The sequence below is a fragment of the Podarcis tiliguerta genome (genome assembly GCF_965153285.1).
Source record: "Podarcis tiliguerta genome assembly, chromosome: 9".
Lineage (NCBI taxonomy): Eukaryota > Metazoa > Chordata > Lepidosauria > Squamata > Lacertidae > Podarcis > Podarcis tiliguerta.
This window is the reverse complement of record NC_139542.1, coordinates 5,975,100-5,995,805: the sequence shown is the minus strand read 5'-3', so window position 1 is coordinate 5,995,805 and position 20,706 is coordinate 5,975,100. Positions and strand designations below refer to the sequence as shown.

Here is a 20,706-nt window from a genome sequence, read left to right as displayed (position 1 = left end):
AGCCTTTTCCTGGGAAAAGCAGAAACCCAACCGGACGAAAAGTTCAGAGAAGAGCGCTTCTTTGCAACTACCTCCTCGGGAAGAATTCCAAAAGCACGCAGAGAGAGGGAGACACTCTTATTTATTTTATTAACAAAAAGTCTTAGTAGAACAAAAGACCCCTAAGCAATTTAACAAGGCAGGCTAAAATATTCATTTAAAACGCCAACAGAAAAGGAATCATTAAAAAGAAGCAACATAAAAACCAAATACAAAATAAAATCAGTGATTAAAAGAAAACACCAATTATACCTACTAAAATGTCAAGCCTGGGTAGAACAAATAGGCTTTTAGCAGGCATTAAAAGCAGTACAGTGAAGGCACCCGCCTAATATCAATGGACAGGGCGTTCCGAAGGGTAGGCTCTGCCACACCGAAGGACTGATTTCTTGCCTGCAAGAAACTAATCTTATGTAGCACTTGTAGAAGTGGCAGTTCTGCACATCTAAGCAGTCAAGCGGGCACATATTCTGCTGCAAGCTAGAATCAAGGCCCTGAATGACAGGGCCATGCCAGCGTCCCATATTTCAGTTTGGTATTGCGAGAGGTATTTTGTTTTTCATTTTGTGCTTCTATGCTGCAAACCGCCCTGGGCTCTTTGGATGAAGGGTGATAAGTTTAATAAATAATAATTGTTAAGTTGTGGGTGAACATATCAGACGACACAGTGATTCCTCAGACAGCTCTTGTTTATTCACAGGCCAGAACAGAACTGAACTGAAGGGTTCAGCCAACCTGCTTATATAGAGCTCAACTACAAAGCAACAGTAACAACTTTCTGTAACTACCCAATCACTGAGCGTCACTTTCAATTCCTTTTTTGCATATGTGGACCTGAGTGAAAACTATCTACAGTATCCCCCTGCTGGCCCAGGGTGAGAACTTCAGTACATAACAATATTAGGACTCCCCTCGACCCCAGAAGGCTTAATAAGATTTCCAGATCAGGATGACCCTTCCCTCTCAAACTGCACCCTTGCTTTCTTCAGTTTGGTAAATACTGAATTTGCCCAATTTGAACATACACATCCTGGGGTCCTATACATTTGCTGATGGTGGTAGTCTGTGTGTGGAATGCATCGGTGCATCAAGATGGGGTCACGAAGCAGCCAAAAAAGGCTTTCGGCTAATTTTTGGTTTTTTAAAATTACCATGAGCAAGTGAAACGAGCATCATTTAGACGAACAAGTGGAGGAGGGGGCCGGTAAGAGGAAAGGTGGTGTTGGGATCTGGCTGCCTTGGGAGATGACAGAAGAATGCTCCTTTAGCGGTGAAGTCAAACCGCAGGAGAGTTGCAGCGCCGGCGTTTGCTGCCAATATGGGAGAGGCGTGTTTTACTGCAAGCAGGACACATGAAGGCGTCCGGTTGTGCTGCTGTAGGTGTACCAGGGGGGATGGCGAGGCAGGATTTTAAAAAATGGTACAGTCATACCTCATGTTAAGTTTGCTTCATGTTACGTTTTTTCAGGTTGCGTCCCGCAGCGACCCAGAAGTGCCGGAAAGGGTTACTTCCGAGTTTCGCCGCTCGCACAAAAGCAATCACGCTCTGTGCATGTGCACAAGCGCCAAATCACGCTGCGCACCTGCGCAGATACGGCGCTTCAGGTTGCGGGCTTTTCATGTTGCGAACGGGCCTCCGGAACACAACCAGAGGTACCACTGTACAATCTATTTTTTCATAGAAAGGAAAATGGCAGGCCTGATAAAAAAGAAAGAATAGGCCGTTTCTAGGAAGGGGGAAAGATTGTAGCTGTGGGAACCATTTTGAAAAAATATTCAAAGTGCTGCTGTTAGCTTACTTTGCCCACTATGTGCCCGCTGCTCCACTTTGATCTGTGGAACGGGCACTTTTATGAGTGCCACGGGTTCATTCCATACTTTTAGTACGGCAGCACCTGCCTTCTGTACCTCCCTGCCTATTAATGCCAGGCAGGTGCCTTCATTGTGCGCACACACACAAATTGTATTTATTGTTACTATTATTGAATGCTTTATACCATTTTACACAAACCGCTTTAGAGTAGGGCTGGGCGGTATCTGGTTTCCAACATCGCAATATATCACCAGCTAAACGTTGTGATAGACCGATATATCACAACGTCTGAAATAAGGATGGAGCTACATAGAGGCATTGGCTGGCGTCACAGTCTCTCCCACACTGTGGTTTTGGGACAGCAAACGTACAGATAGGCATCATGATTTGCACATATTGCCAGGTCAAAAATTATGAAACCACCAGAAGACGGAAAATATGAAAACGAGAAGAGGCAGATATGCTTCAGAGGTCCAGACTATGGGGAGCCCGGAAAAATTAATAATTACAATTTGGATTACAATTTGGTCTTTTTAAAATTTTAGCTTCTTGTTTTTAATTGGATTATGATGTGGATATGTTGATTGGCTGTTTTTATTGAAAAATCAGTAAAATGGTTTTTTTAAAAAAAATTATGAAACCAATAGTGTGGTATGGACTTGAAACCAGGTTCGGATTATATTATCGATGCATCGCCCAGTCCTACTTCAGAGGATTTTTTAAATCAAGCAACATAATTAATATTGCAACATAAAAAATGCATTATGGCTGCCTCGCTTCTTCTCACCGATTTTGGCTTGCTGCTCTGCGGAGTCAGAGTATCATAGCCACCCTGGCTAGTGGCCATCAATGGCCCTCTCCCCCTTCATGAATTTGCCAACTACTCTTGTAAGGTAAAGGTAAAGGGACCCCTGACCATTAGGTCCAGTCGCAGACGACTCTGGGGTTGCGGCACTCATCTCGCTTTACTGTCCGAGGGAGCCGGCGTACAGCTTCCGGGTCATGTGGCCAGCATGACTAAGCCGCTTCTGGCAAACCGGAGCAGCACACAGAAATGCTGTTTACCTTTCCGCCAGACTGGTACCTATTTATATACTTGCACTTTGACGTGCTTTCAAACTGCTAGGTTGGCAGGAGAAGGGACCGAGCAATGGGAGCTCACCCCCTCACGGGGATTCGAACCGCTGACCTTCTGATCGGCAAGTCCTAGGCTCTGTGGTTTAACCCACTGCGCCACCCAACTACTCTTGTAAAGCCACCCATATCAGGGGCCACCACTGGGAGTGGGTTACACGTGCTGCATCAAGAGAAGCCCTATTCTCTTAAGAGGTATGCCAGGGCAGAGCAGAGGAAGCGTGCAGGAAGGCAACTGGTGAACGGCGAATAATTGCCGTGAGCATCGCGCGACGCCCGTGGAGGAACTGGATTCAAACAGAAGCAAAACTCTGCGTGGGAGTGTGTTTGCATAGAATGCAAGGGGAGGGGCTACCTGTCGGGGGCAGAACGATCCCCAAAATTGGGTCACACCTGTTGCTCTGTCTATTGCTTTTGTGCAGTAGGTAACAGCCACTTGCAAGATATTTATTCACACACAGACCTTCCTCCATCGATTCTACATCCAAAGGCATTATTAAACCAGTTCAAGGAGACATTCCAGACATGAAAGAGCATTCAACGAGGGTGCAGAAGAAGGTCAACAGTCTTTAGGGGTCACATAAAGAGGTCCTGGGGGTCATATTTGGCCTAGGAGTCAACTCTTGATATAGAGGCACTGGGTGAGGAGGGATGACGATCTTAATGCTTGCCCGGGAACGAATCAATCTATTTGGAGGACCAGGAACGCTCCCTTCTTTCCTCGCTTCCCTCCCCAGATTCCTATTTCTTCTTGTAAAGTGCAAAGGCCACCACTGCCACCACCACGGCACACCCTGCGAGGAGCCACGTATAACTGCGTGAAGTCAATGGTGCATCGCCTCTCTCGCTGCGGGGGGAATCCCTCGCACTTTCCGAGCGGGGCCTGGCGCTTTTGACCAGCCGCTGCCTGTCGTCCGAGCCGGGCGAGGCACCCGTGGATCGTCCGCCAGGGCTGCCCGGCAAACCAGGGGCTCCTTCGAGATCCACACTAGGGCTCTCCTCCATTTTGAAGGTGAAGGTTCGGATGGAACCATCGCCGTCCCCGTGGTTGCCGCGTGAAAGCTGACGGGAAGGGTCGCGGGCTTCATCCCTGCTTCGAACAGCAACCACAGCTGGACCAGAGCGTCTCTCTTCGGACGAGCTGGGATTGCTGATCATCAAAGGGTCGCTGCCCTCAGAAAAATCGCTGAAGCGAAGCCTGTCTGACCTCCCTGAATATGCAGGATTTGTCTCTTTTTCACTCAGCTGCTGATCAGGTGATCCTGCTGCATTTACACTCTGTACTGCACGCAGAACGCCCGGTTTGCAGGGTTCGTCGTCGTCGTGATTGGTAGAGAAGACACCGTAATCTCTGGGACGGTGAAAGACTTTGTTCGTACTCGGCCTTGAATCTCCACCCACAGCAGATGGCTGGATCACCTGCAGGAGACAATAGGTAAGAAAAACCCACCTACACACTTCTTTGCTTGCCTTCCTCCCTCCGTCCAACCCCCCCAACAATTCACCCTTCAGTACTTATCCCACAAGAGTTTTGGGATTCCATAATTCCTGCATTGCAGGGGTTTGGAGTAGCGGGCAAAGGCCCAGGTCCCTTGCAACTCTCTGATTCCATGCATTCAGATGCAGAGCATAGGATTTGTAGCACGTGGCTGGGACAGTCCAATCAGATTAATAATAAAACAGTGGTACCTCGGGTTAAGAACTTAATTCATTCCGGAGGTCCGTTCTTAACCTGAAACTGTCTTAATCTGAGGTACCACTTTAGCTAATGGGGCCTCCTGCTGCTGCCACTGCGCGATTTCTGTTCTCATCCTGAAGCAAAGTTCTTAACCCGAGGTACTATTTCTGGGTTAGCAGAGTCTGTAACCTGAAGCATCTGTAACCCGAGGTACCACTGTAACAATAATAATAATGTGCAATCCCTGGCTTATTATTATTAGAGAACAACAACTACCAGACTTTTAGAAAACATCTGAAGCCAGCCCTGTTTAGGGAAGCTTTTAATGTTTGATGCATTACTGTATTTTAATATTCCGTTGGAAGCCGCCCAGAGTGGCTGGGGAAGCCCAGCTAGATGGGCAGGGTATAAATAAATTATTATTATTATTATTATTATTATTATTATTATTATTATTATTATTATTTTTTGGTGGAAGCATCTGAGATAGCAGGGCCTCTAGAGCAGGGGCAGCCAACGGGATGCCCTCCAGGTATTTTTTTAAGCTGCCACTACTGCAGAATGCAGGGGCCAAACGGCTTGCAGGAACAGATTACTGTCAACATGTTACTCTGCTGCTAGGAGAGGTGTACTGGTTGCAAATTTGCTAGTGGGCCAGGTTCAAGGTGAATCCACAAATTCACAAGCAACCCGGGCCCCAAAGTGCCTTCAGGACTGTCCAATTCCTTATGCTCCACCTACACCAGGGGTAGGCAACCTAAGGCCTGGGGGCCGTATGCGGCCCAATCGCCTTCTCAATCCGGCCTGCGGACGGTCCAGGAATCAGTATGTTTTCACATGAGTAGAATGTGTCCTTTTGTTTAAAACCCATCTCTGGGTTATTTGTGGGGCATAGGATTCCGTTCATTTTTATTTTTATTTTTCAAAGTATAGTCTGGCCCGCCACTTGGTCTGAGGGACGGTGGACCAGCCCCCTGCTGAAAAAGGTTGCTGACCCCTGACCTACACCACCGAGATCCTCTGATGGGGTGTGATGGCCTGGGAGTCTGATTCAGAGGCTGAACCGGAAGAATCCCAGCCTGCACAGGAGTCCCCGCCTCCAGGGCCGGCTGAGCTGGGGCAGGGGCTTGAATCTGAAGGGCCCTCACCTGTGCCGGATCCTCAGGAGCAGACACCAGATGAATCCACTCTGGCTCCGGAGGTGATTGAGGACCCATTGCCTGCAGGTGCTCCTCTCCCAGCCCTGTCAGGGGACGGTGAGGTTGCCTCTGGGTCCAGTAACCCTCCAGGCTCCCCTGAGCTGCAGAGGCTCAGGGCAGAGAGGCGGAGGGAACTAAGTTCTCGCAGAAGGAGTGCTCACCTCCAGACCAGGGGAGGCGAGTCACCTGTGGGCCGGGACCGCCCTAGGCCTCAGAGGAGATAAAGGTCAGTCAGCCCAGCCCCAGGTTGCGGGAGCAACATCGTTGGTTACCTGTTCTGGCCGGCACCCTGTTCTGCTATCTGCCAGAGTTCCTGACCTCACCCAACTCCCTACCTTGGACCCCGCTTCAGCCTCAGAACACGCCGCACAGCAACCCCCCGGGACCAGCACATGGGGTACTTCTGGTGGCTCCCTACGCCCCTGAGGTCTGCTTGGCCTTCCCTAGGGGATCAGGTGCCCAGTGACGGGGACAGGTTGTTGACAGGTGAGCTGTTGTCGGTCAGAGCAGGCTAGGTGCTCAAATGGGGCGATGGGCTCCTCATTTCCCAATTTCCCCGGCCTTTCCCTTTTCGTTCCAACTGCAACGCCGCCGCAAGCTCTGCACCCCCAGAAGCGTGGACCAGCTTACCTGCTCTGGCGCCACCTCGTAGGCGGCTGTGTCAGTCAAACCCTCACCATGAATGGGAGTTTTAGACGCGTCGCTTGGAGCAGCTGAACGCCAGGGAGGCGAGTTAGGTGGGATCACGTCGGTGGAGGAGGAACCGTCGAAGTCGGAAGGCGGAGGTCGACTCCGCCCTAAAGGTGTAGTGCTGGGGGTGGAGTGAGTCTGTCCTCTGTTTGAAGGGCTACTGAGGAGCTGGGAGCTGCCAGAGGAAGGGCTGTCAAGAATATCTGCGTTTGAGGGGAGGGCGGCAGCAGCCTTCACAGGAATGCGGGGACCTGCATGAGAAAAACGCATGAAATTATTCATCAGCACATAGGATGGTGCCCATCAGGGTGGATAAAAACCAATGATTTTTTAAAAATAAAAAAATCAGAATTTTTGGGTTTAAGTTGGATTTTTAAAATAAAATGCTTTGGGAGGAAAAATCTTTTCTACAGATAGTTTTCTATTTAAATTACAGTATAATAAGGATTTGTTTTAAGTTTTTCATGTGTGCTAAAACTCAGTCTGTTTAAAACAAACAAAAACCACACAAAAACCACCGTTTAACCAAGTCAGTTAATGGATACATATGCTATAATGCTATTGTTTTAGTTAAATGAATTGTTTAAATTGTTATTAAGGAAATGATTATTTTTCTCCTTCCAATAAAGTACAGCAGAAAAGTTGTCCAAATATAAACAGTTAACTTATGAAACCTCACTATAATTTCATAATTATCAGTCTATGTATTTCTAATAGTATAACCAAGTCAGTAATTTTTGATTTAACTGTAAAAACTACTCTGAAAATTTATTATTCCAAAAATGAAACCTTCATCTGGTTGTAAATATTAAGATTACACCAGCAAGAAGAGTCTTTCTGTAAAAAAATAATGATGTAAATCAAATCTCACTGCCTAGTGATCTAAATCAAGTCTTACCGGCTAGTGATTTAAATCGTGATTTAAATTGATTTGATTGAAATCCAATACACCATGTGCACATGCTATGTTTTATATGCACAGGAAGAGCAAGTAGACTCATGGTTTATAGTTTATGATTATAGTCCTCATGGTTGGGAAGACAGGACTGTGTGTGTGGCTGAAATCCTAGAATGGATGCTGAACAAGGTGGTTTCGAACAGTCAAGACAGCAGAGCTTCAGGACTTTAAAACACTGGTGTCCGCCCCCCCGACCCCACCCAACAACCAGGGAAAAGAACAGAAAATCATGCAAAAAAGGAGGCTGTGGAAATTGTCCTTAATTAGTGGGACGCGGGTGGTGCTGTGGTCCAAATCCACCCCCATCATCTAGCCCTGACACTGAGGTCCAGCGCCAAGGGCTTCTGGCAGTTCCCTCCCTGTGAGAAGCCAAGTTACAGGGAACCAGGCAGAGGGCCTTCTCGGTAGTGGCGCCCACCCTGTGGAATGCCCTCCCATCAGATGCCAAAGAGATAAACAACTACCTGACATTTAGCAGACATCTGAAGGCAGCCCTGTTTAGGGAAGTTTTTAATGACTGATGTTTTAATGTATTTTTAATATTTGGTTGGAAGCTGCCCACAGTGGCTGGGGAAACCCAGCCAGATGGGCGGGGTATAAATTTATTTTATTTTATTATTTATTTTATTTATTATTATTATTGCTGCAAGGGACTCAAACCTGTTTAATGGTTTCTTTACATTTTAGGTTTCATTATTGTTTCACAAGATATGGATGTCTTTAAAGACCAGAGCAAATAACATGACCTAGTTTTACAGCTGTGAAGCAGCATAGCAGGTGCTGTTATGTTAATTAAGCACTTGGGTATAATATATAAAGAGCAGCATGTAGCTCTCTCAGTACCCTGGTGGACGGGTCACGCTTATTGATGTATTGTAAAAAGGTAAAGGTACCCCTGCCCGTACGGGCCAGTCTTGACAGACTCTAGGGTTGTGCGCCCATCTCACTTAAGAGGCCGGGGGCCAGGGCTGTCCGGAGACACTTCCGGGTCACGTGGCCAGCATGACATCACTGCTCTGGCGAGCCAGAGCCGCACACGGAAACACCGTTTACCTTCCCGCTAGTAAGCGGTCCCTATTTATCTACTTGCACCCGGGAGTGCTTTCGAACTGCTAGGTTGGCAGGCGCTGGGACCGAACAACGGGAGCGCAACCCGCCGCAGGGATTCGAACCGCTGACCTTTCCATCGGCAAGCCCTAGGCGCTGAGGCTTTTACCCACAGCGCCACCCGCGTCCCTGCCATTGATGTATTGTAATTTAGTGTAAAAGGAGTTTTTGCTTTTGTTAGTGTAAAAGGAGTTTTTGCTTTTGTTACTGAAATCGAGCAAAAGTTAATTTTGCGTTCCTTGAATGTGTGGTCTCCCCAGCACGCTTTCTGCAGCGCAACTGATCTGCAAAACAGTGGCGTAGCGTGGGTTGTCAGCACCCGGGGGAAGGCAAGTAATTTGCGCCCCCTAACCCGTGGATTTGCGCCCCCTAACCCGTGGATTTGCACCCCCTAACCTGTGGATTTGGGCCCCCTAACCCGTGGATTTGGGCCCCCTAATCCTAACCCCCAGATGTTGTGCCCGGTGCGGCCGGCCCCCCCTGCACCCCCCACGCTACGCCACTGCTGCAAAATAACCAACAAAACCGCACCACGTCCTTACCTCTTCCCGGGCCATTTCCAGGCATGCGGTTTGTTGGGCTTGCTCCATCTCCTTTCTCCTGGCGCCCCAGGCCTACTCCCTGCTCTGCATCGAACTGCCTTTGCAGGAGGAGAGGGCTGCCTACGTCCTGTGGACCGTCCAGCACATCCTCATTGTGATAGCCCCGCAAGGCCTGGATCTTCTGCTCCCGCAGGGATGCCTTGTCTTGACCACTCGAAGCCAGCGGGGAGCTGCTGTCAGGAGAGGAATAGTAATCTTCCACTGGCTGGTTCCCAGCCGTTCCGGGATCAGGAGGGGCAGCCAGCCCCGGCAAAACGGCACTGTCGATGGGGTGGTTCCTGTTCCCAAAATAGCCATTCTTCACGCAAACAGGGCGGGGCTGGCGGCCGTCCCACTTCTGCACCGAAGGACCCGCGTCGGGCCTTGAGGGTGCTGGTGCGTTGCTTGGCAAAACCTCCCCGGGCACCTCTCCAAGGCAGCCTCCACTCGGAATGGCCCGGGCATCCTCAGCAGGAGCAGCTGCAACATTGCCTCTGGTCTGAAAAGAACAAATCATGGAATCATGGATTTGTACAGTTAGAAGGGAACCCCAAAGGTCTTCTAGCCTGGCCCCTTGCAATGGGAGGGATCTGTTGGGATACTGCCAGGGAGACGGGGGCATGTGGCAGGCAGGCCCCCAAGCTTGCTCCAGCCACGGGCCGGCAGCCGGGCAATCTCCGGTACAGCATCAGTCAGTCAGCGACTCGAGCCTCAGTAGCCTTCTGAAGCTACCGAGAACGCTAATTAGCAGAGTGAATAGATCTCCACAATGGAAGTGGCATACAGAGATGTGTGTAAGTGTATTTACAAGTGTTTATTCAGAAGAAGAAGAAGAAGAAGAAGAGTTTGGATTTGATATCCCGCCTTTCACTCCCTTTAAGGAGTCTCAAAGCGGCTAACATTCTCCTTTCCCTTCCTCCCCCACAACAAACACTCTGTGAGGTGAGTGGGGCTGAGAGACTTCAAAGAAGTATGACTGGCCCAAGGTCACCCAGCAGCTGCATGTGGAGGAGCGGGGAAGCGAACCCGGTTCACCAGATTACGAGTCCACTGCTCTTAACCACTACACCACACTGGCTCTCAACTATTCAGCATAGTTCAGGAACAAAGGATAAAACATGTCTGCTTCCCTTCGTGTCCAGCAAAACAGCAGTAACGCAAAAGCTACCATATGTTTCGCTCTATTAGACGCACCGGACGATTGGATGCACCTAGTTTTTAGGGGAGGAAAACAAGAAATAAGAAAGGGAATAAGAGGGAGCACTCTTCCATCTTCGCTCATGAGGCTTTGCAGGGCTACCCCTGAAGCCAGGAGAGCAAGCGGGATTGGGGCACACCGATCCCTCTTGCCCTCCTGGCTTCAGCGAAAGCAAGCCTGCTGGCTGTCCTCCAGCAAGAGCTGCGCGCTCTTTAAAGGGAGCGCGGTTCCTGGGGGCTTTTCTGGGAGGTGGGGGAAGGGACAGAGCCACGCACTCTGTCCCTTCCCCCACGTCCCGCAAAAGCCAGGGATAGCTGCACGAAGCCTCCGCAGGGGAGCGGGATGAAGGCCCGTACAGCTTCCGAGTCATCTGGCCAGCATGACTAAGGCGCTTCTGGCGAAACCAGAGCCGCGCACAGAAATGCTGTTTACCTTCCCGCCGGAGTGGGTTAAACCACAGAACCTAGGGCTTCCCGATCAGAAGGTCGGCGTTTCGAATCCCCGCAGCAGGGTGAGTTCCCATTGCTCGGTCCCTGCTCCTGCCAACCTAGCAGTTTGAAAGCACGTCAAAGTGCAAGTAGATAAATAGGTACTACTCTGGCAGGAAGGTAAACGGCGTTTCCATGCACTGCTCTGGTTCGCCAGAAGCGGCTTAGTCATGCTGGCCACATAACCTGTATGCTGTACGCCGGCTCCCTCGGCCAATAAAGCAAGATGAGCGCCACAACGCCCAGAGTTGGTCATGACTGGACCTAATGGCCAGGGGTCCCTTTACCTTTACCTTTAAAGAACAGTTGTAAAAACTTAAAAACACTAGCAGGGCTGAAGTAACTCCTACAGTGTAGATAAGATGTGAGAAGATAAAATACGCGTGTGGGTTTAATAAAGGATACCATCTGAAGTCACAAGCTTGGCAGAGCAAAAAGATGTACCGTATTTTTCGCTCTATAAGACACACTTTTCCCTCCTAAAAGTAAGGGGAAATATGTGTGTGTCTTATGGAGCGAATGCAGGCTGCGCAGCTATCCCAGAAGCCAGAACAGCAAGAGGGATTGCTGCTTTCACTGCACAGCGATCCCTCTTACTATTCTGGCTTCTGGGATTCAGAATATTTTTTTTCTTGTTTTCCTCCTCCAAAAACTAGGTGTGTCTAATGGTCTGATATGTCTTATAGAGCAAAAAACACGGTGTATGTTGTTTAAAGTATGATAAGAAAGAATATGTAAAGAAAATAATAAAAATTTATGGGGGTGGGGAAGACAGTGGTGGTAGACTCTCCTTCTTTGGAAGCTTTTGAGGAAATGTTGAATGGCCATTTGCCAGGGATGCTATAGCTGAGATTTCTGTACTGCAGGGGGTTGGCCTAGATGACCTTTGGGTACCTTCCAACTCTATGATTCTATGAAAGGCAAGGGAAGAGAAACCAATCTTAGGGCTTTACCTCAGGGCTCCGAGGGAGACGGTCAGTTTCTTGTACAGGAGTGCTGTAATCAGGCATGTCTTCAGAGGCTGCATTTGTGGCGAAGTAGGATGGGTCTGAGACGCCTGTGGGCAAGGGGGGCTGGACTCCACTACAGACTGGCAGGGGCACATCAGAAGAGGGTGGGCTGGGTTTCACGGCTGGCACCTGGGAGCTATTCACCACAGCAGGTGAGGCAGCAACTGCCGGCACATTCCTTCGAGGGGCTGGAGGAGGAAGACACACCAGCAGCACAGAGGTTAATTTATTTTTCCTTTATTTCCAAATAGCGATTACTGAATTTTAATAGCAAACAGGATTTAAAAATAAAATAGAAAGAAAGAAAGAAAGAAAGAAAGAAAGAAAGAAAGAAAGAAAGAGAAAAGTTGTCACAGTTGCCAATAAGGAATTACAGTGGTACCTCGGGTTAAGAACTTAACTCGTTCTGGAGGTCCGTTCTTAACCTGAAACTGTTCTTAACCCGAGGTACCACTTTAGCTAATGGGGCCTCCCACTGCTGCCGCACGATTTCTGTTTTCATCCTGAAGCAAAGTTCTTAACCCGAGGTACTATTTCTGGGTTAGCAGAGTCTGTAACCTGAAGCGTCTGTAACCCGAGGTACCACTGTATAGGGTACAGCTATGTGATTTACAGAATCAATCCAAGAGGAAAAGGATGTGTGGCCTATTATTACACAGGGTCCTATGGTCTAGATTCTAAATCAAAACAACTTCAATTTTTTTGCCCCCGAAAATGAAGAGCACCGGTTTACACATTCATTCATTTGGATTATATACTGCCCTTTTGCAAAGCTGACGATCTCCATTATTGCTCTTAAGAAGCAATAAAATAATAATAATAATAATAATAATAATAATAATAATAATAGGTAAAGGTAAAGGTACCCCTGCCCGTACGGGCCAGTCTTGCCAGACTCTAGGGTTGTGCGCTCATCTCACTCTATAGGCCGGGAGCCAGCGCTGTCCGAAGACACTTCCGGGTCACGTGGCCAGTGTGATAAGCTGCATCTGGCGAGCCAGCGCAGCACACGGAACGCCGTTTACCTTCCCGCTAGTAAGCGGTCCCTATTTATCTACTTGCACCCAGGAGTGCTTTCAAACTGCTAGGTTGGCAGGCGCTGGGACCGAACAACAGGAGCGCACCCCGCCGCGGGGATTCGAACCGCTGACCTTTCGATCGGCAAGCCCTAGGCGCTGAGGCTTTTACCCACAGCGCCACCCGCGTCCCAATAATAATAATAATAATACATTAAATACAAAAGGCGGAAAGGCAACTTACAGTGCCAACGTTCGTAAACCTCTCTGATTTCATTCGCCAGCTCGCTTTGGTTCTGGTCCTCAAGAGCGTTGATGAGGAGCATCACCCAGCCCCTCCTCGTCTGGAGGCGCTGAAACAGCTCCCACACCGTCTGGTCGTTCCCTCGCAATAAGAATTCACTTTTAATTTCTTGCTGCGGGAATGGGGGACATGAAAATGCAAAGCTCAGGAACGAGGGGGTGGGGCGGGGAGAAAGAGAGACAGAACAGCATCACCGAAGCCCTGGGAAGGTTTAAAATCGGGATTCCCATGGCATATTCCAAACATGCCAGCAGGTCCCCAGCTTGGTCTGCAGCCACCATCTCCAGACCAGAGCTCTCAACGTGGAGTTGGGTGGATGCATGTGAGAAGGGCCGTTCTGGATCCGGCCAAAGGCCCATACAGCCCAGTATCCTGTTCTCACAGTGGCCAACCAGATGCCTTTGGAAAGCCCAAACGTCAGAGCCGAGGGCGACAGCAACTGGTATCCAGGAGGCAAATTGTTTCCTGCACAGTTGCTACTGCTAGCTTCCTCCTCCATGAATCTGTCTAAGCCTCTTTGAAAGCCATCCAAGTTGCGGCTGTCGCTACGTCTCAGAAAGCCACAGGAATGGTTCAGACATGCCTGTCCCACGGTTAAGAAAAACCCTTAACTGCCAAATAGCTACGGTAATAATGATAACCACGGGTTTGCAACATGATTTGGGTGCCTGCATAAGCACAGACACACCTGCTACCTTGCAATAGCCAGAGCAACTTTGCAACTGCTTCAAAACAAGTCTGTGCTGCTGAAGGGGGAACATGAGCTGAACAGAATGAAAAGGTAATGTATCAATACACCACGCGGGACTGGTTTGAGGGCTAGAGCACGATGGCACCTTCACCCAGTGGCATATTGCAAGTGGAGGGTGAAACTTCCACCACTCATGAGTTTCTCTGCCCCCAGTGCCCAGCTGTGGAGACAGAGCACTGCCGTCATGGGTTGCAAGTCCAGGTATGTATTTTAGGGCACTGTTTTGTGAAGTATTCTCTACATTTTCCCCATGCTTTTTGAAACTCTTGTCTAGTGTGATCTCTAATTGCCTCTGTTAATCTAGCCAGTTCAATATACTCTAACAGTTTATCTTGCCATTTCTTTTTTGTTGGCAGTCCCCCCCCCCCTTAGTTTTTAGCAATTAGGATCCTTGCTGCTCCTGTGGCATAGAGGAATATTTTCTGATCTTCTCTTGCTATACCTTTGTCCGTTGTCCCTCGTAGAAAAGCTTCTGTATTTTTCATAAAGTTATACTTAAAACATTTTAAAAGTTGAAGAAAAGATTTTGGAAGATAAAAGGGGGAAAAATATTTACTTTCATTATTATCATTTTGTGTGCGGCTGTGGGTGTGTGGGTGTCTGCACATATGTGTGTTGTTATATGCAATGTTTGGGAAGAAATAAAACGGTAAATAACAAATAACAAACTAAATATCGATGTACAGTGGTGCCTCGCAAGACGAAATTAATTCGTTCTGCGAGTTTTTTCGTCCTGCAAGTTTTTTCGTCTTGCGAAGCACCGCTGTGTATTGACGGTTTCCCATAGGAATGCATTGGCGGTTTTTAAAAAAAGGCGCAAGACGTTTCGTCTTGCGAAGCAAGCACATAGGGAAATCCGTCTTGCGAAGCAACTCAGAAAACGAAAAACTCTTTCGTCTTGCGAGTTTCTCGTCTTGTGAGGCATTCGTCTTGCGAGGTACCACTGTATGTAATTTTTATTTCTTAATTATATTTAGTAGTAGTATGGCTGTATTGTTTTTTGTAACATAAAATCATTCAATAAAAATTATTTTAAAAAAAGAAGAAAAGCTTCTGTATTTTTCATAAAGTTATACTTAAAACATTTTTTTAAAGCTCGTCATACACTGTGTTCCACTGTGTTTGGAAGTCCTCCCCGACCGTGAACAGAGACGGGGAAGACTTCCTGTCATACCTGCTCTGGAGCATCCTTCCCCTGTGTGTGACCAGGTAGATGGGCGTGACCCTAGCAGACCCTATAAAGCTAGGCCTCAGACATTCCACCTTGTGGCTTCCATTCTCTGTAAGGATGAGTATGCAACCATCTCCCTCTCTTGCTCTTTTGGCCCTTTGGCTCTCGCAACTGCTCTTTTGCCATCTTCCTTCTGCTGGTTCTTAGCCAGCAGCACATGGCTCATCCTTACAGAGAATGGAAGCCACAAGGTGGAAGGTCTGAGGCCTAGCTCAGACTTCTTTTCTCTACACATGTACCTGTAACTATAAGATAAAGGTTGCCTTCAGGACAATACTGTGAACTGAATGTAAGTAAACTTCACCATTCCTTTTAAAAGAATACTGTCGTGTCATTATTGTTTTTAAGAGGGAACTATCCAATCTGGACAAGCCAGACTGGATTGCTCAACTCAAATGATTCTAACGAATCAATCAATCCACTTGTTTCCAGCAATGTGCAAAGGGAATGTGCTCTGCTACTAGCTCACTAGCATAAGTAAGGAAGGATATAGCTCGGCTTCTGATACCATCCTTCCAGACATTCTTATCAAAAAGCTGATGGAACTAGACCTTTCCTCTACCATCTGTGACTGGATTAAAGACTTTCTGAGGGATCAGACACAAACAGTGAGGATGGGGCCTGTTACATCTACCTCCCTGAAGCTCAGCACCGGCACCCCACAGGGATGTGTGCCGAGTCCCTACCTGTACACGTTGTATACATATGACTGTATCTCATCTGATCCATCTACTGCAATTATTAAGTTTGCAGATGATACTACCATAATGGGTCTAATTACAGGTGGAGATGAATCAGCGTACAGAGGGGAGGTTCAAAAAGTATCTACATGGTGCCTAGAGAATAACTTGCACCTAAATATTAGCAAGACAAATGAGATGGTGTTGGACTTGCAGAGGAAGACAGGGGAACTAGCCCCATTGTATATCGGGGGGGGGGGGGTTGTGTGGAGAATCTCTCTTCCTTTAAATTCCTGGGAGTTTACCTTAGTGAAGACCTCACTTGGAAAAACATTATAACTCAGGTGGTTAGGAAGGCCCAACATAGACTCCGTTTCCTCAGGGTCTTGCGAAAGAACAATGTTAAACAACAATTGATGACCTCCTTCTACCGGTCCACAACAGAAAGTGTCCTCTCATATTGTATCACAGTGTGGTACGTTGGCTTGACAGCCACGGACAGAAAGTCTCTACAGAGGGTGGTGAACAAGCACATGATATCATGGGCTGTCCCCTGAGCCCGCTAAATGACATCGCAAGGGATCGATGTCTTGGGAGAGCAAGAAAAATTCTCAGGGACAATTCACATCCCGGCCGGCACCTCTTTAATCTTCTACCCTCGGGCAGGAGATATAGAAGTATGATCAGTCATAAAGTAAGGTAAAGGTACCCCTGCCCGTACGGGCCAGTCTTGACAGACTCTAGGGTTGTGCGCCCATCTCACTCAAGAGGCCGGGGGCCAGCGCTGTCCGGAGACACTTCCGGGTCACGTGGCCAGTGTGCGAGCCAGCGCAGCACACGGAAACGTCGTTTACCTTCCTGCCAGTAAGCGGTCCCTATTTATCTACTTGCCCCCGGGGGTGCTTTCGAACTGCTAGGTTGGCAGGCATTGGGACCAAACGACGGGAACGCACCCCGCCACGGGGATTCGAACCACCAACCTTTCAATCGGCAAGCCCTAGGCGCTGAGGCTTTTACCCACAGTGCCACCCGCGTCCCTTAATCAGTCATAAAGGTAAAGGTAAAGGTAAAGGTACCTCTGCCCTTCGGGCCAGTCTTGACAGACTCTAGGATTGTGCGCCCATCTCACTCAAGGGCCAGCGCTGTCCGAAGACACTTCCGGGTCACGTGGCCAGCGTGACATCGCTGCTCTGGCGAGCCAGAGCCGCACACGGAAACGCCGTTTACCTTCCCGCTAGTAAGCGGTCCCTATTTATCTACTTGCACCCGGGGGTGCTTTCGAACTGCTAGGTTGGCAGGCGCTGGGACCGAGCAACGGGAGCGCACCCCGCCGCGGGGATTCGAACTGCCGACCTTTCGATCGGCAAGCCCTAGGCGCTGAGGCTTTTACCCACAGCGCCACCCGCGTCCCTTAATCAGTCATACCAACAGGCTAAAACCAGTTTCTGTCCGTGAGCTGTTAGGCTGCTGAACAGAAAATAATATAGTGCAACTGACTTTCAGGGTTGGTGTGTTGTGCGACAAGCACACAGAGTGCAATGAGATTGAGTGTTGGTGAGGAGGGGAGGCTCAGTTCATTTCATTGTACTGTGTTGTTGCTTTATTATTAGATATTTAATCAATATATCCTCTCCTATTATCCACAACATTCCCACAGCCTAAAGACACTACCCTGGACATACTCTCAAGGGGCAGCTCCCCAATCCAAACTCTGGCACCAACAAGAGCAGGGAAATCAGGGGGGAAGTTACCTTGTCTATTTCAGTGAGGCAGCTGAGATAGTCAAGCATCTGAAGGACACGGATGCATCGGAAGTTGCACTGGTGGGCCTTGATGTATTCCTTCACTTTATCCTCAGCTAACCCCATGTTCAGTCAGCACCTAGAACCAGGAGAATCACAGGCAGAACTGTAGAGTTGGGAAAGGCCACAATACGATATGATAATGATACGATAATCTTTATTGTCATTGTCCCATACAGAAAAACGAAATTGAAAAAAATCTACATCAGACATTCAAAAGCCAACATGCCTGCTATCCCAGCCTGGTTAACCCCCTAAAAACTCTGATACCCTATAATTAAATACAATATACTTTCATAGAGACTACCTTAAAAGGTAAAGGGACCCCTGACCATTAGATCCAGTCGCGGATGACTCTGGGGTTGCGGCGCTCATCTCGCTCTATAGGCCAAGGGAGCTGGTGTTTGTCCGCAGACAGCTTCCAGGTCATGTGGCCAGCATGACTAAGCCGCTTCTGGAGAACCAGAGCACTGCATGGAAACACCGTTTACCTTCCCGCCAGAGCGGTACCTATTTCTCTACTTGCACTTTGACGTGCTTTTGAACTGCTTAGAGACTATCTTACACTGCGTTTAAAACCAAAATCGCATCTGGATAGAAACTGTTTCTCAGGCAGCTAGTCCTAGTCTTTATAACCCTGTACCTTCTTCCAGAAGGCAGAAGCTGAAAGAGATCATTTCCGGGGTATCATCTAGTGCAACCCCCCACTTTGTCCAATGTGGGACTCAAATCCAGAACTCTGGGATTTAGAGTCTCGTGCTCCACCAACTGTGAAAGAAGCTGCTCATATCTAACAAAGGGGCTCCGGATTGCAGTGGGAGATGGGCTGGGCTGTCCAAAAGGGAGTGTTAGAAACTCAGATATATAAGCTAGGTGCCAAATGGCTCCTTAAACCAAGGTTGCAGTCGCCAAAACGGAATGTCTAGTCGCCATTTTCGGACAAGATGGATCTCAAGTCTTCTTTTTAAAAATGATGGACCAGTTGTGTTAAACATCTGGCTAGTTCAAATGACAACCTTGAGATAAGTTATGAATTTTGATCTTCACTCCTGTGGCAAGTTCTAGGACCTCTGCAACTTCTCACCACTCCGAGACTGGGTGGAGCAGGGGCATGTAAGAGTTTATTTGCAATGCTAGAAAAGAAATCATCCGGAAAGCTTCAGAAATTCTGCCCTTACCTCCAGGAAGTGGAAGAAAAGAGAAATGAAATTCCCAGCACTTTGGGGGTTTGATTTTTTTAATGAACAGTTAGACCCAAAATAAGTACAGTACAAGCAGACAGAGAAAATCAGGTTTTTCTTATGCACTGACTTCAATTTGAGACACCCAGATGGAGCCTGTGCTTGCAACAGCCCGTTGCTGGCATTCTGGTTAGAACATCCCAGTTATGATACTGGGAATAACTGCTTTCTGCACGCGCAATCGGGAATCCCTTTCTGCCCAACTCTTAGCAAGCAATATATACGCCTGCTGCATTATTCAAGATAGGTAAAGGCACATCCCCGTTGCTACCTTACCTGCGCAGCGCAAACTTATGAATGTCTACTCAGAAGTTGAATGCGCGAGGACAGCCAGGACCCTGGGAGGGGTTAATGACCCGCGGTCACCGGAACAGGCCTCTTATCTATTCCCACGCCCCCCGTCCCGCTGGAAATCCCCGCTGGAAATTCCCGATGACGAAAAACGCAAACAGCCTCCTTGCATCACCCCCACTGCAGCGCACTGCATATCCACAGCGGAAAGCGGCGATGCATGATGAGGCAGGAAACCCCCGCTCTCTTGTCTTAGGCCCTGCCCGGCAAAGTGAGCCCGGAAGAGGGGGAAGTGGGAGTTTCTATATGGCGGGGCCAAAAAAATAAAAATAAATCCCCAAACTCTCCCAAGTCGAGGAAAGAGTTGCATGCAGAGGAAGGCGGCTCGGCACGCCTCTTTTCTTACCTGGTCTCCACACGCTTCCAGAGGAAGAATCCGGATTCAGAAGAAAGGAAGTGCAGGCGGTGGGAAGTAACCAGCAGGCGACTCAGCAAGAACAGCTGCCTTAGGCCGGCCCTCGGCGGCGCGCGCAGATTCCCGGGGATCGTTCTAAGCCCGCCCCGCGCCCGCCTCCGATTGGCCGCTCGGCTTCCGCTCTGCGCTGTTTGTCAAATCCGTTTGGAATGTTGTTGTTTAGTCGTGTCCGACTCTTCGTGACCCCCTGGACCAGAGCACGCCAGGCACTCCTGTCTTCCACTGCCTCCCGCAGTTTGGTCAAACTCATGCTGGTAGCTTCGAGAACACTATGCAACCATCTCGTCCTCTGTCGTCCCCTTCTCCTTGTGCCCTCCATCTTTCCCAACATCAGGGTCTTTTCCAGGGAGTCTTCTCTTCTCATGAGGTGGCCAAAGTATTGGAGCCCCAGCTTCAGGATCTGTCCTTCCAGTGAGCACTCAGGGCTTATTTCCTTCAGAATGGAGAGGTTTGATCTTCTTGCAGTCCATGGGACTCTCCAGAGTCTCCTCCAGCACCATAATTCAAAATAGCAGGAAGACTCTCCCTTCCCTCTTTCTCACTTTCTGACACTGGGTGAGCTCAGCCTACCTTGCAGGTTTGTAAGTTTACATTTTTGTACCCTCCTTTTCCAGGCTCTTCCGCCTATTATTATTATATGCCACCGATCTGATTGCGTTGCCCCAGCCACCCTGGGCAGATTCTAGCTAAATATAAAAACGCACTGAGACATCAAACATTAAAAACTTCCCTAACCAGGGCTGCCTTCAGATGTCTTCTAAAAGTCTGGTAGCTATTTTTCTCTTTGACATCTGGTGGGAGGGTGTTCCACAGGGCGGGTGCCACCACCAAGAAGGCTTTCTGCCTGGTTCCCTGTAACTTCACATCTCACAGGGAGGGAACCGCCAGAAGGCCTTCTGTGCTGGATCTTAGTGTTGTAATTTTGTTGTTTACTTGTATATTTTGATTTTCATACATAAATTTTGTACATTGATTTTTTTATCTGAATATTATTTTTCTGTTTATTTTTATTATTTTGTT

At 48.4% G+C, this 20,706-nt stretch overlaps 1 protein-coding gene across 2 annotated transcripts; it reads right to left on the bottom strand.

The window, feature by feature from the left end:
* Nucleotides 1-104: 104 nt before the first annotated feature.
* Nucleotides 105-19,753, bottom strand: MAVS (mitochondrial antiviral signaling protein). Of its 2 annotated transcripts, none has more exons than XM_083398371.1 (7): nt 19,618-19,753; nt 17,629-17,758; nt 13,156-13,327; nt 11,839-12,083; nt 9,161-9,698; nt 6,494-6,804; nt 105-4,405 (listed from the first exon to the last, which is right to left on the bottom strand). In XM_083398371.1, exons 2-7 carry the CDS (start codon nt 17,743-17,745, stop codon nt 3,728-3,730), a joined length of 2,061 nt encoding a protein of 686 aa, XP_083254497.1. In that variant the 5' UTR covers nt 17,746-17,758; nt 19,618-19,753; the 3' UTR covers nt 105-3,727. The 2 variants fall into 2 exon arrangements, with proteins under 2 accessions (XP_083254497.1, XP_083254498.1); XM_083398372.1 differs by having other exon boundaries at nt 17,629-17,765; nt 19,619-19,745.
* Nucleotides 19,754-20,706: the final 953 nt, after the last annotated feature.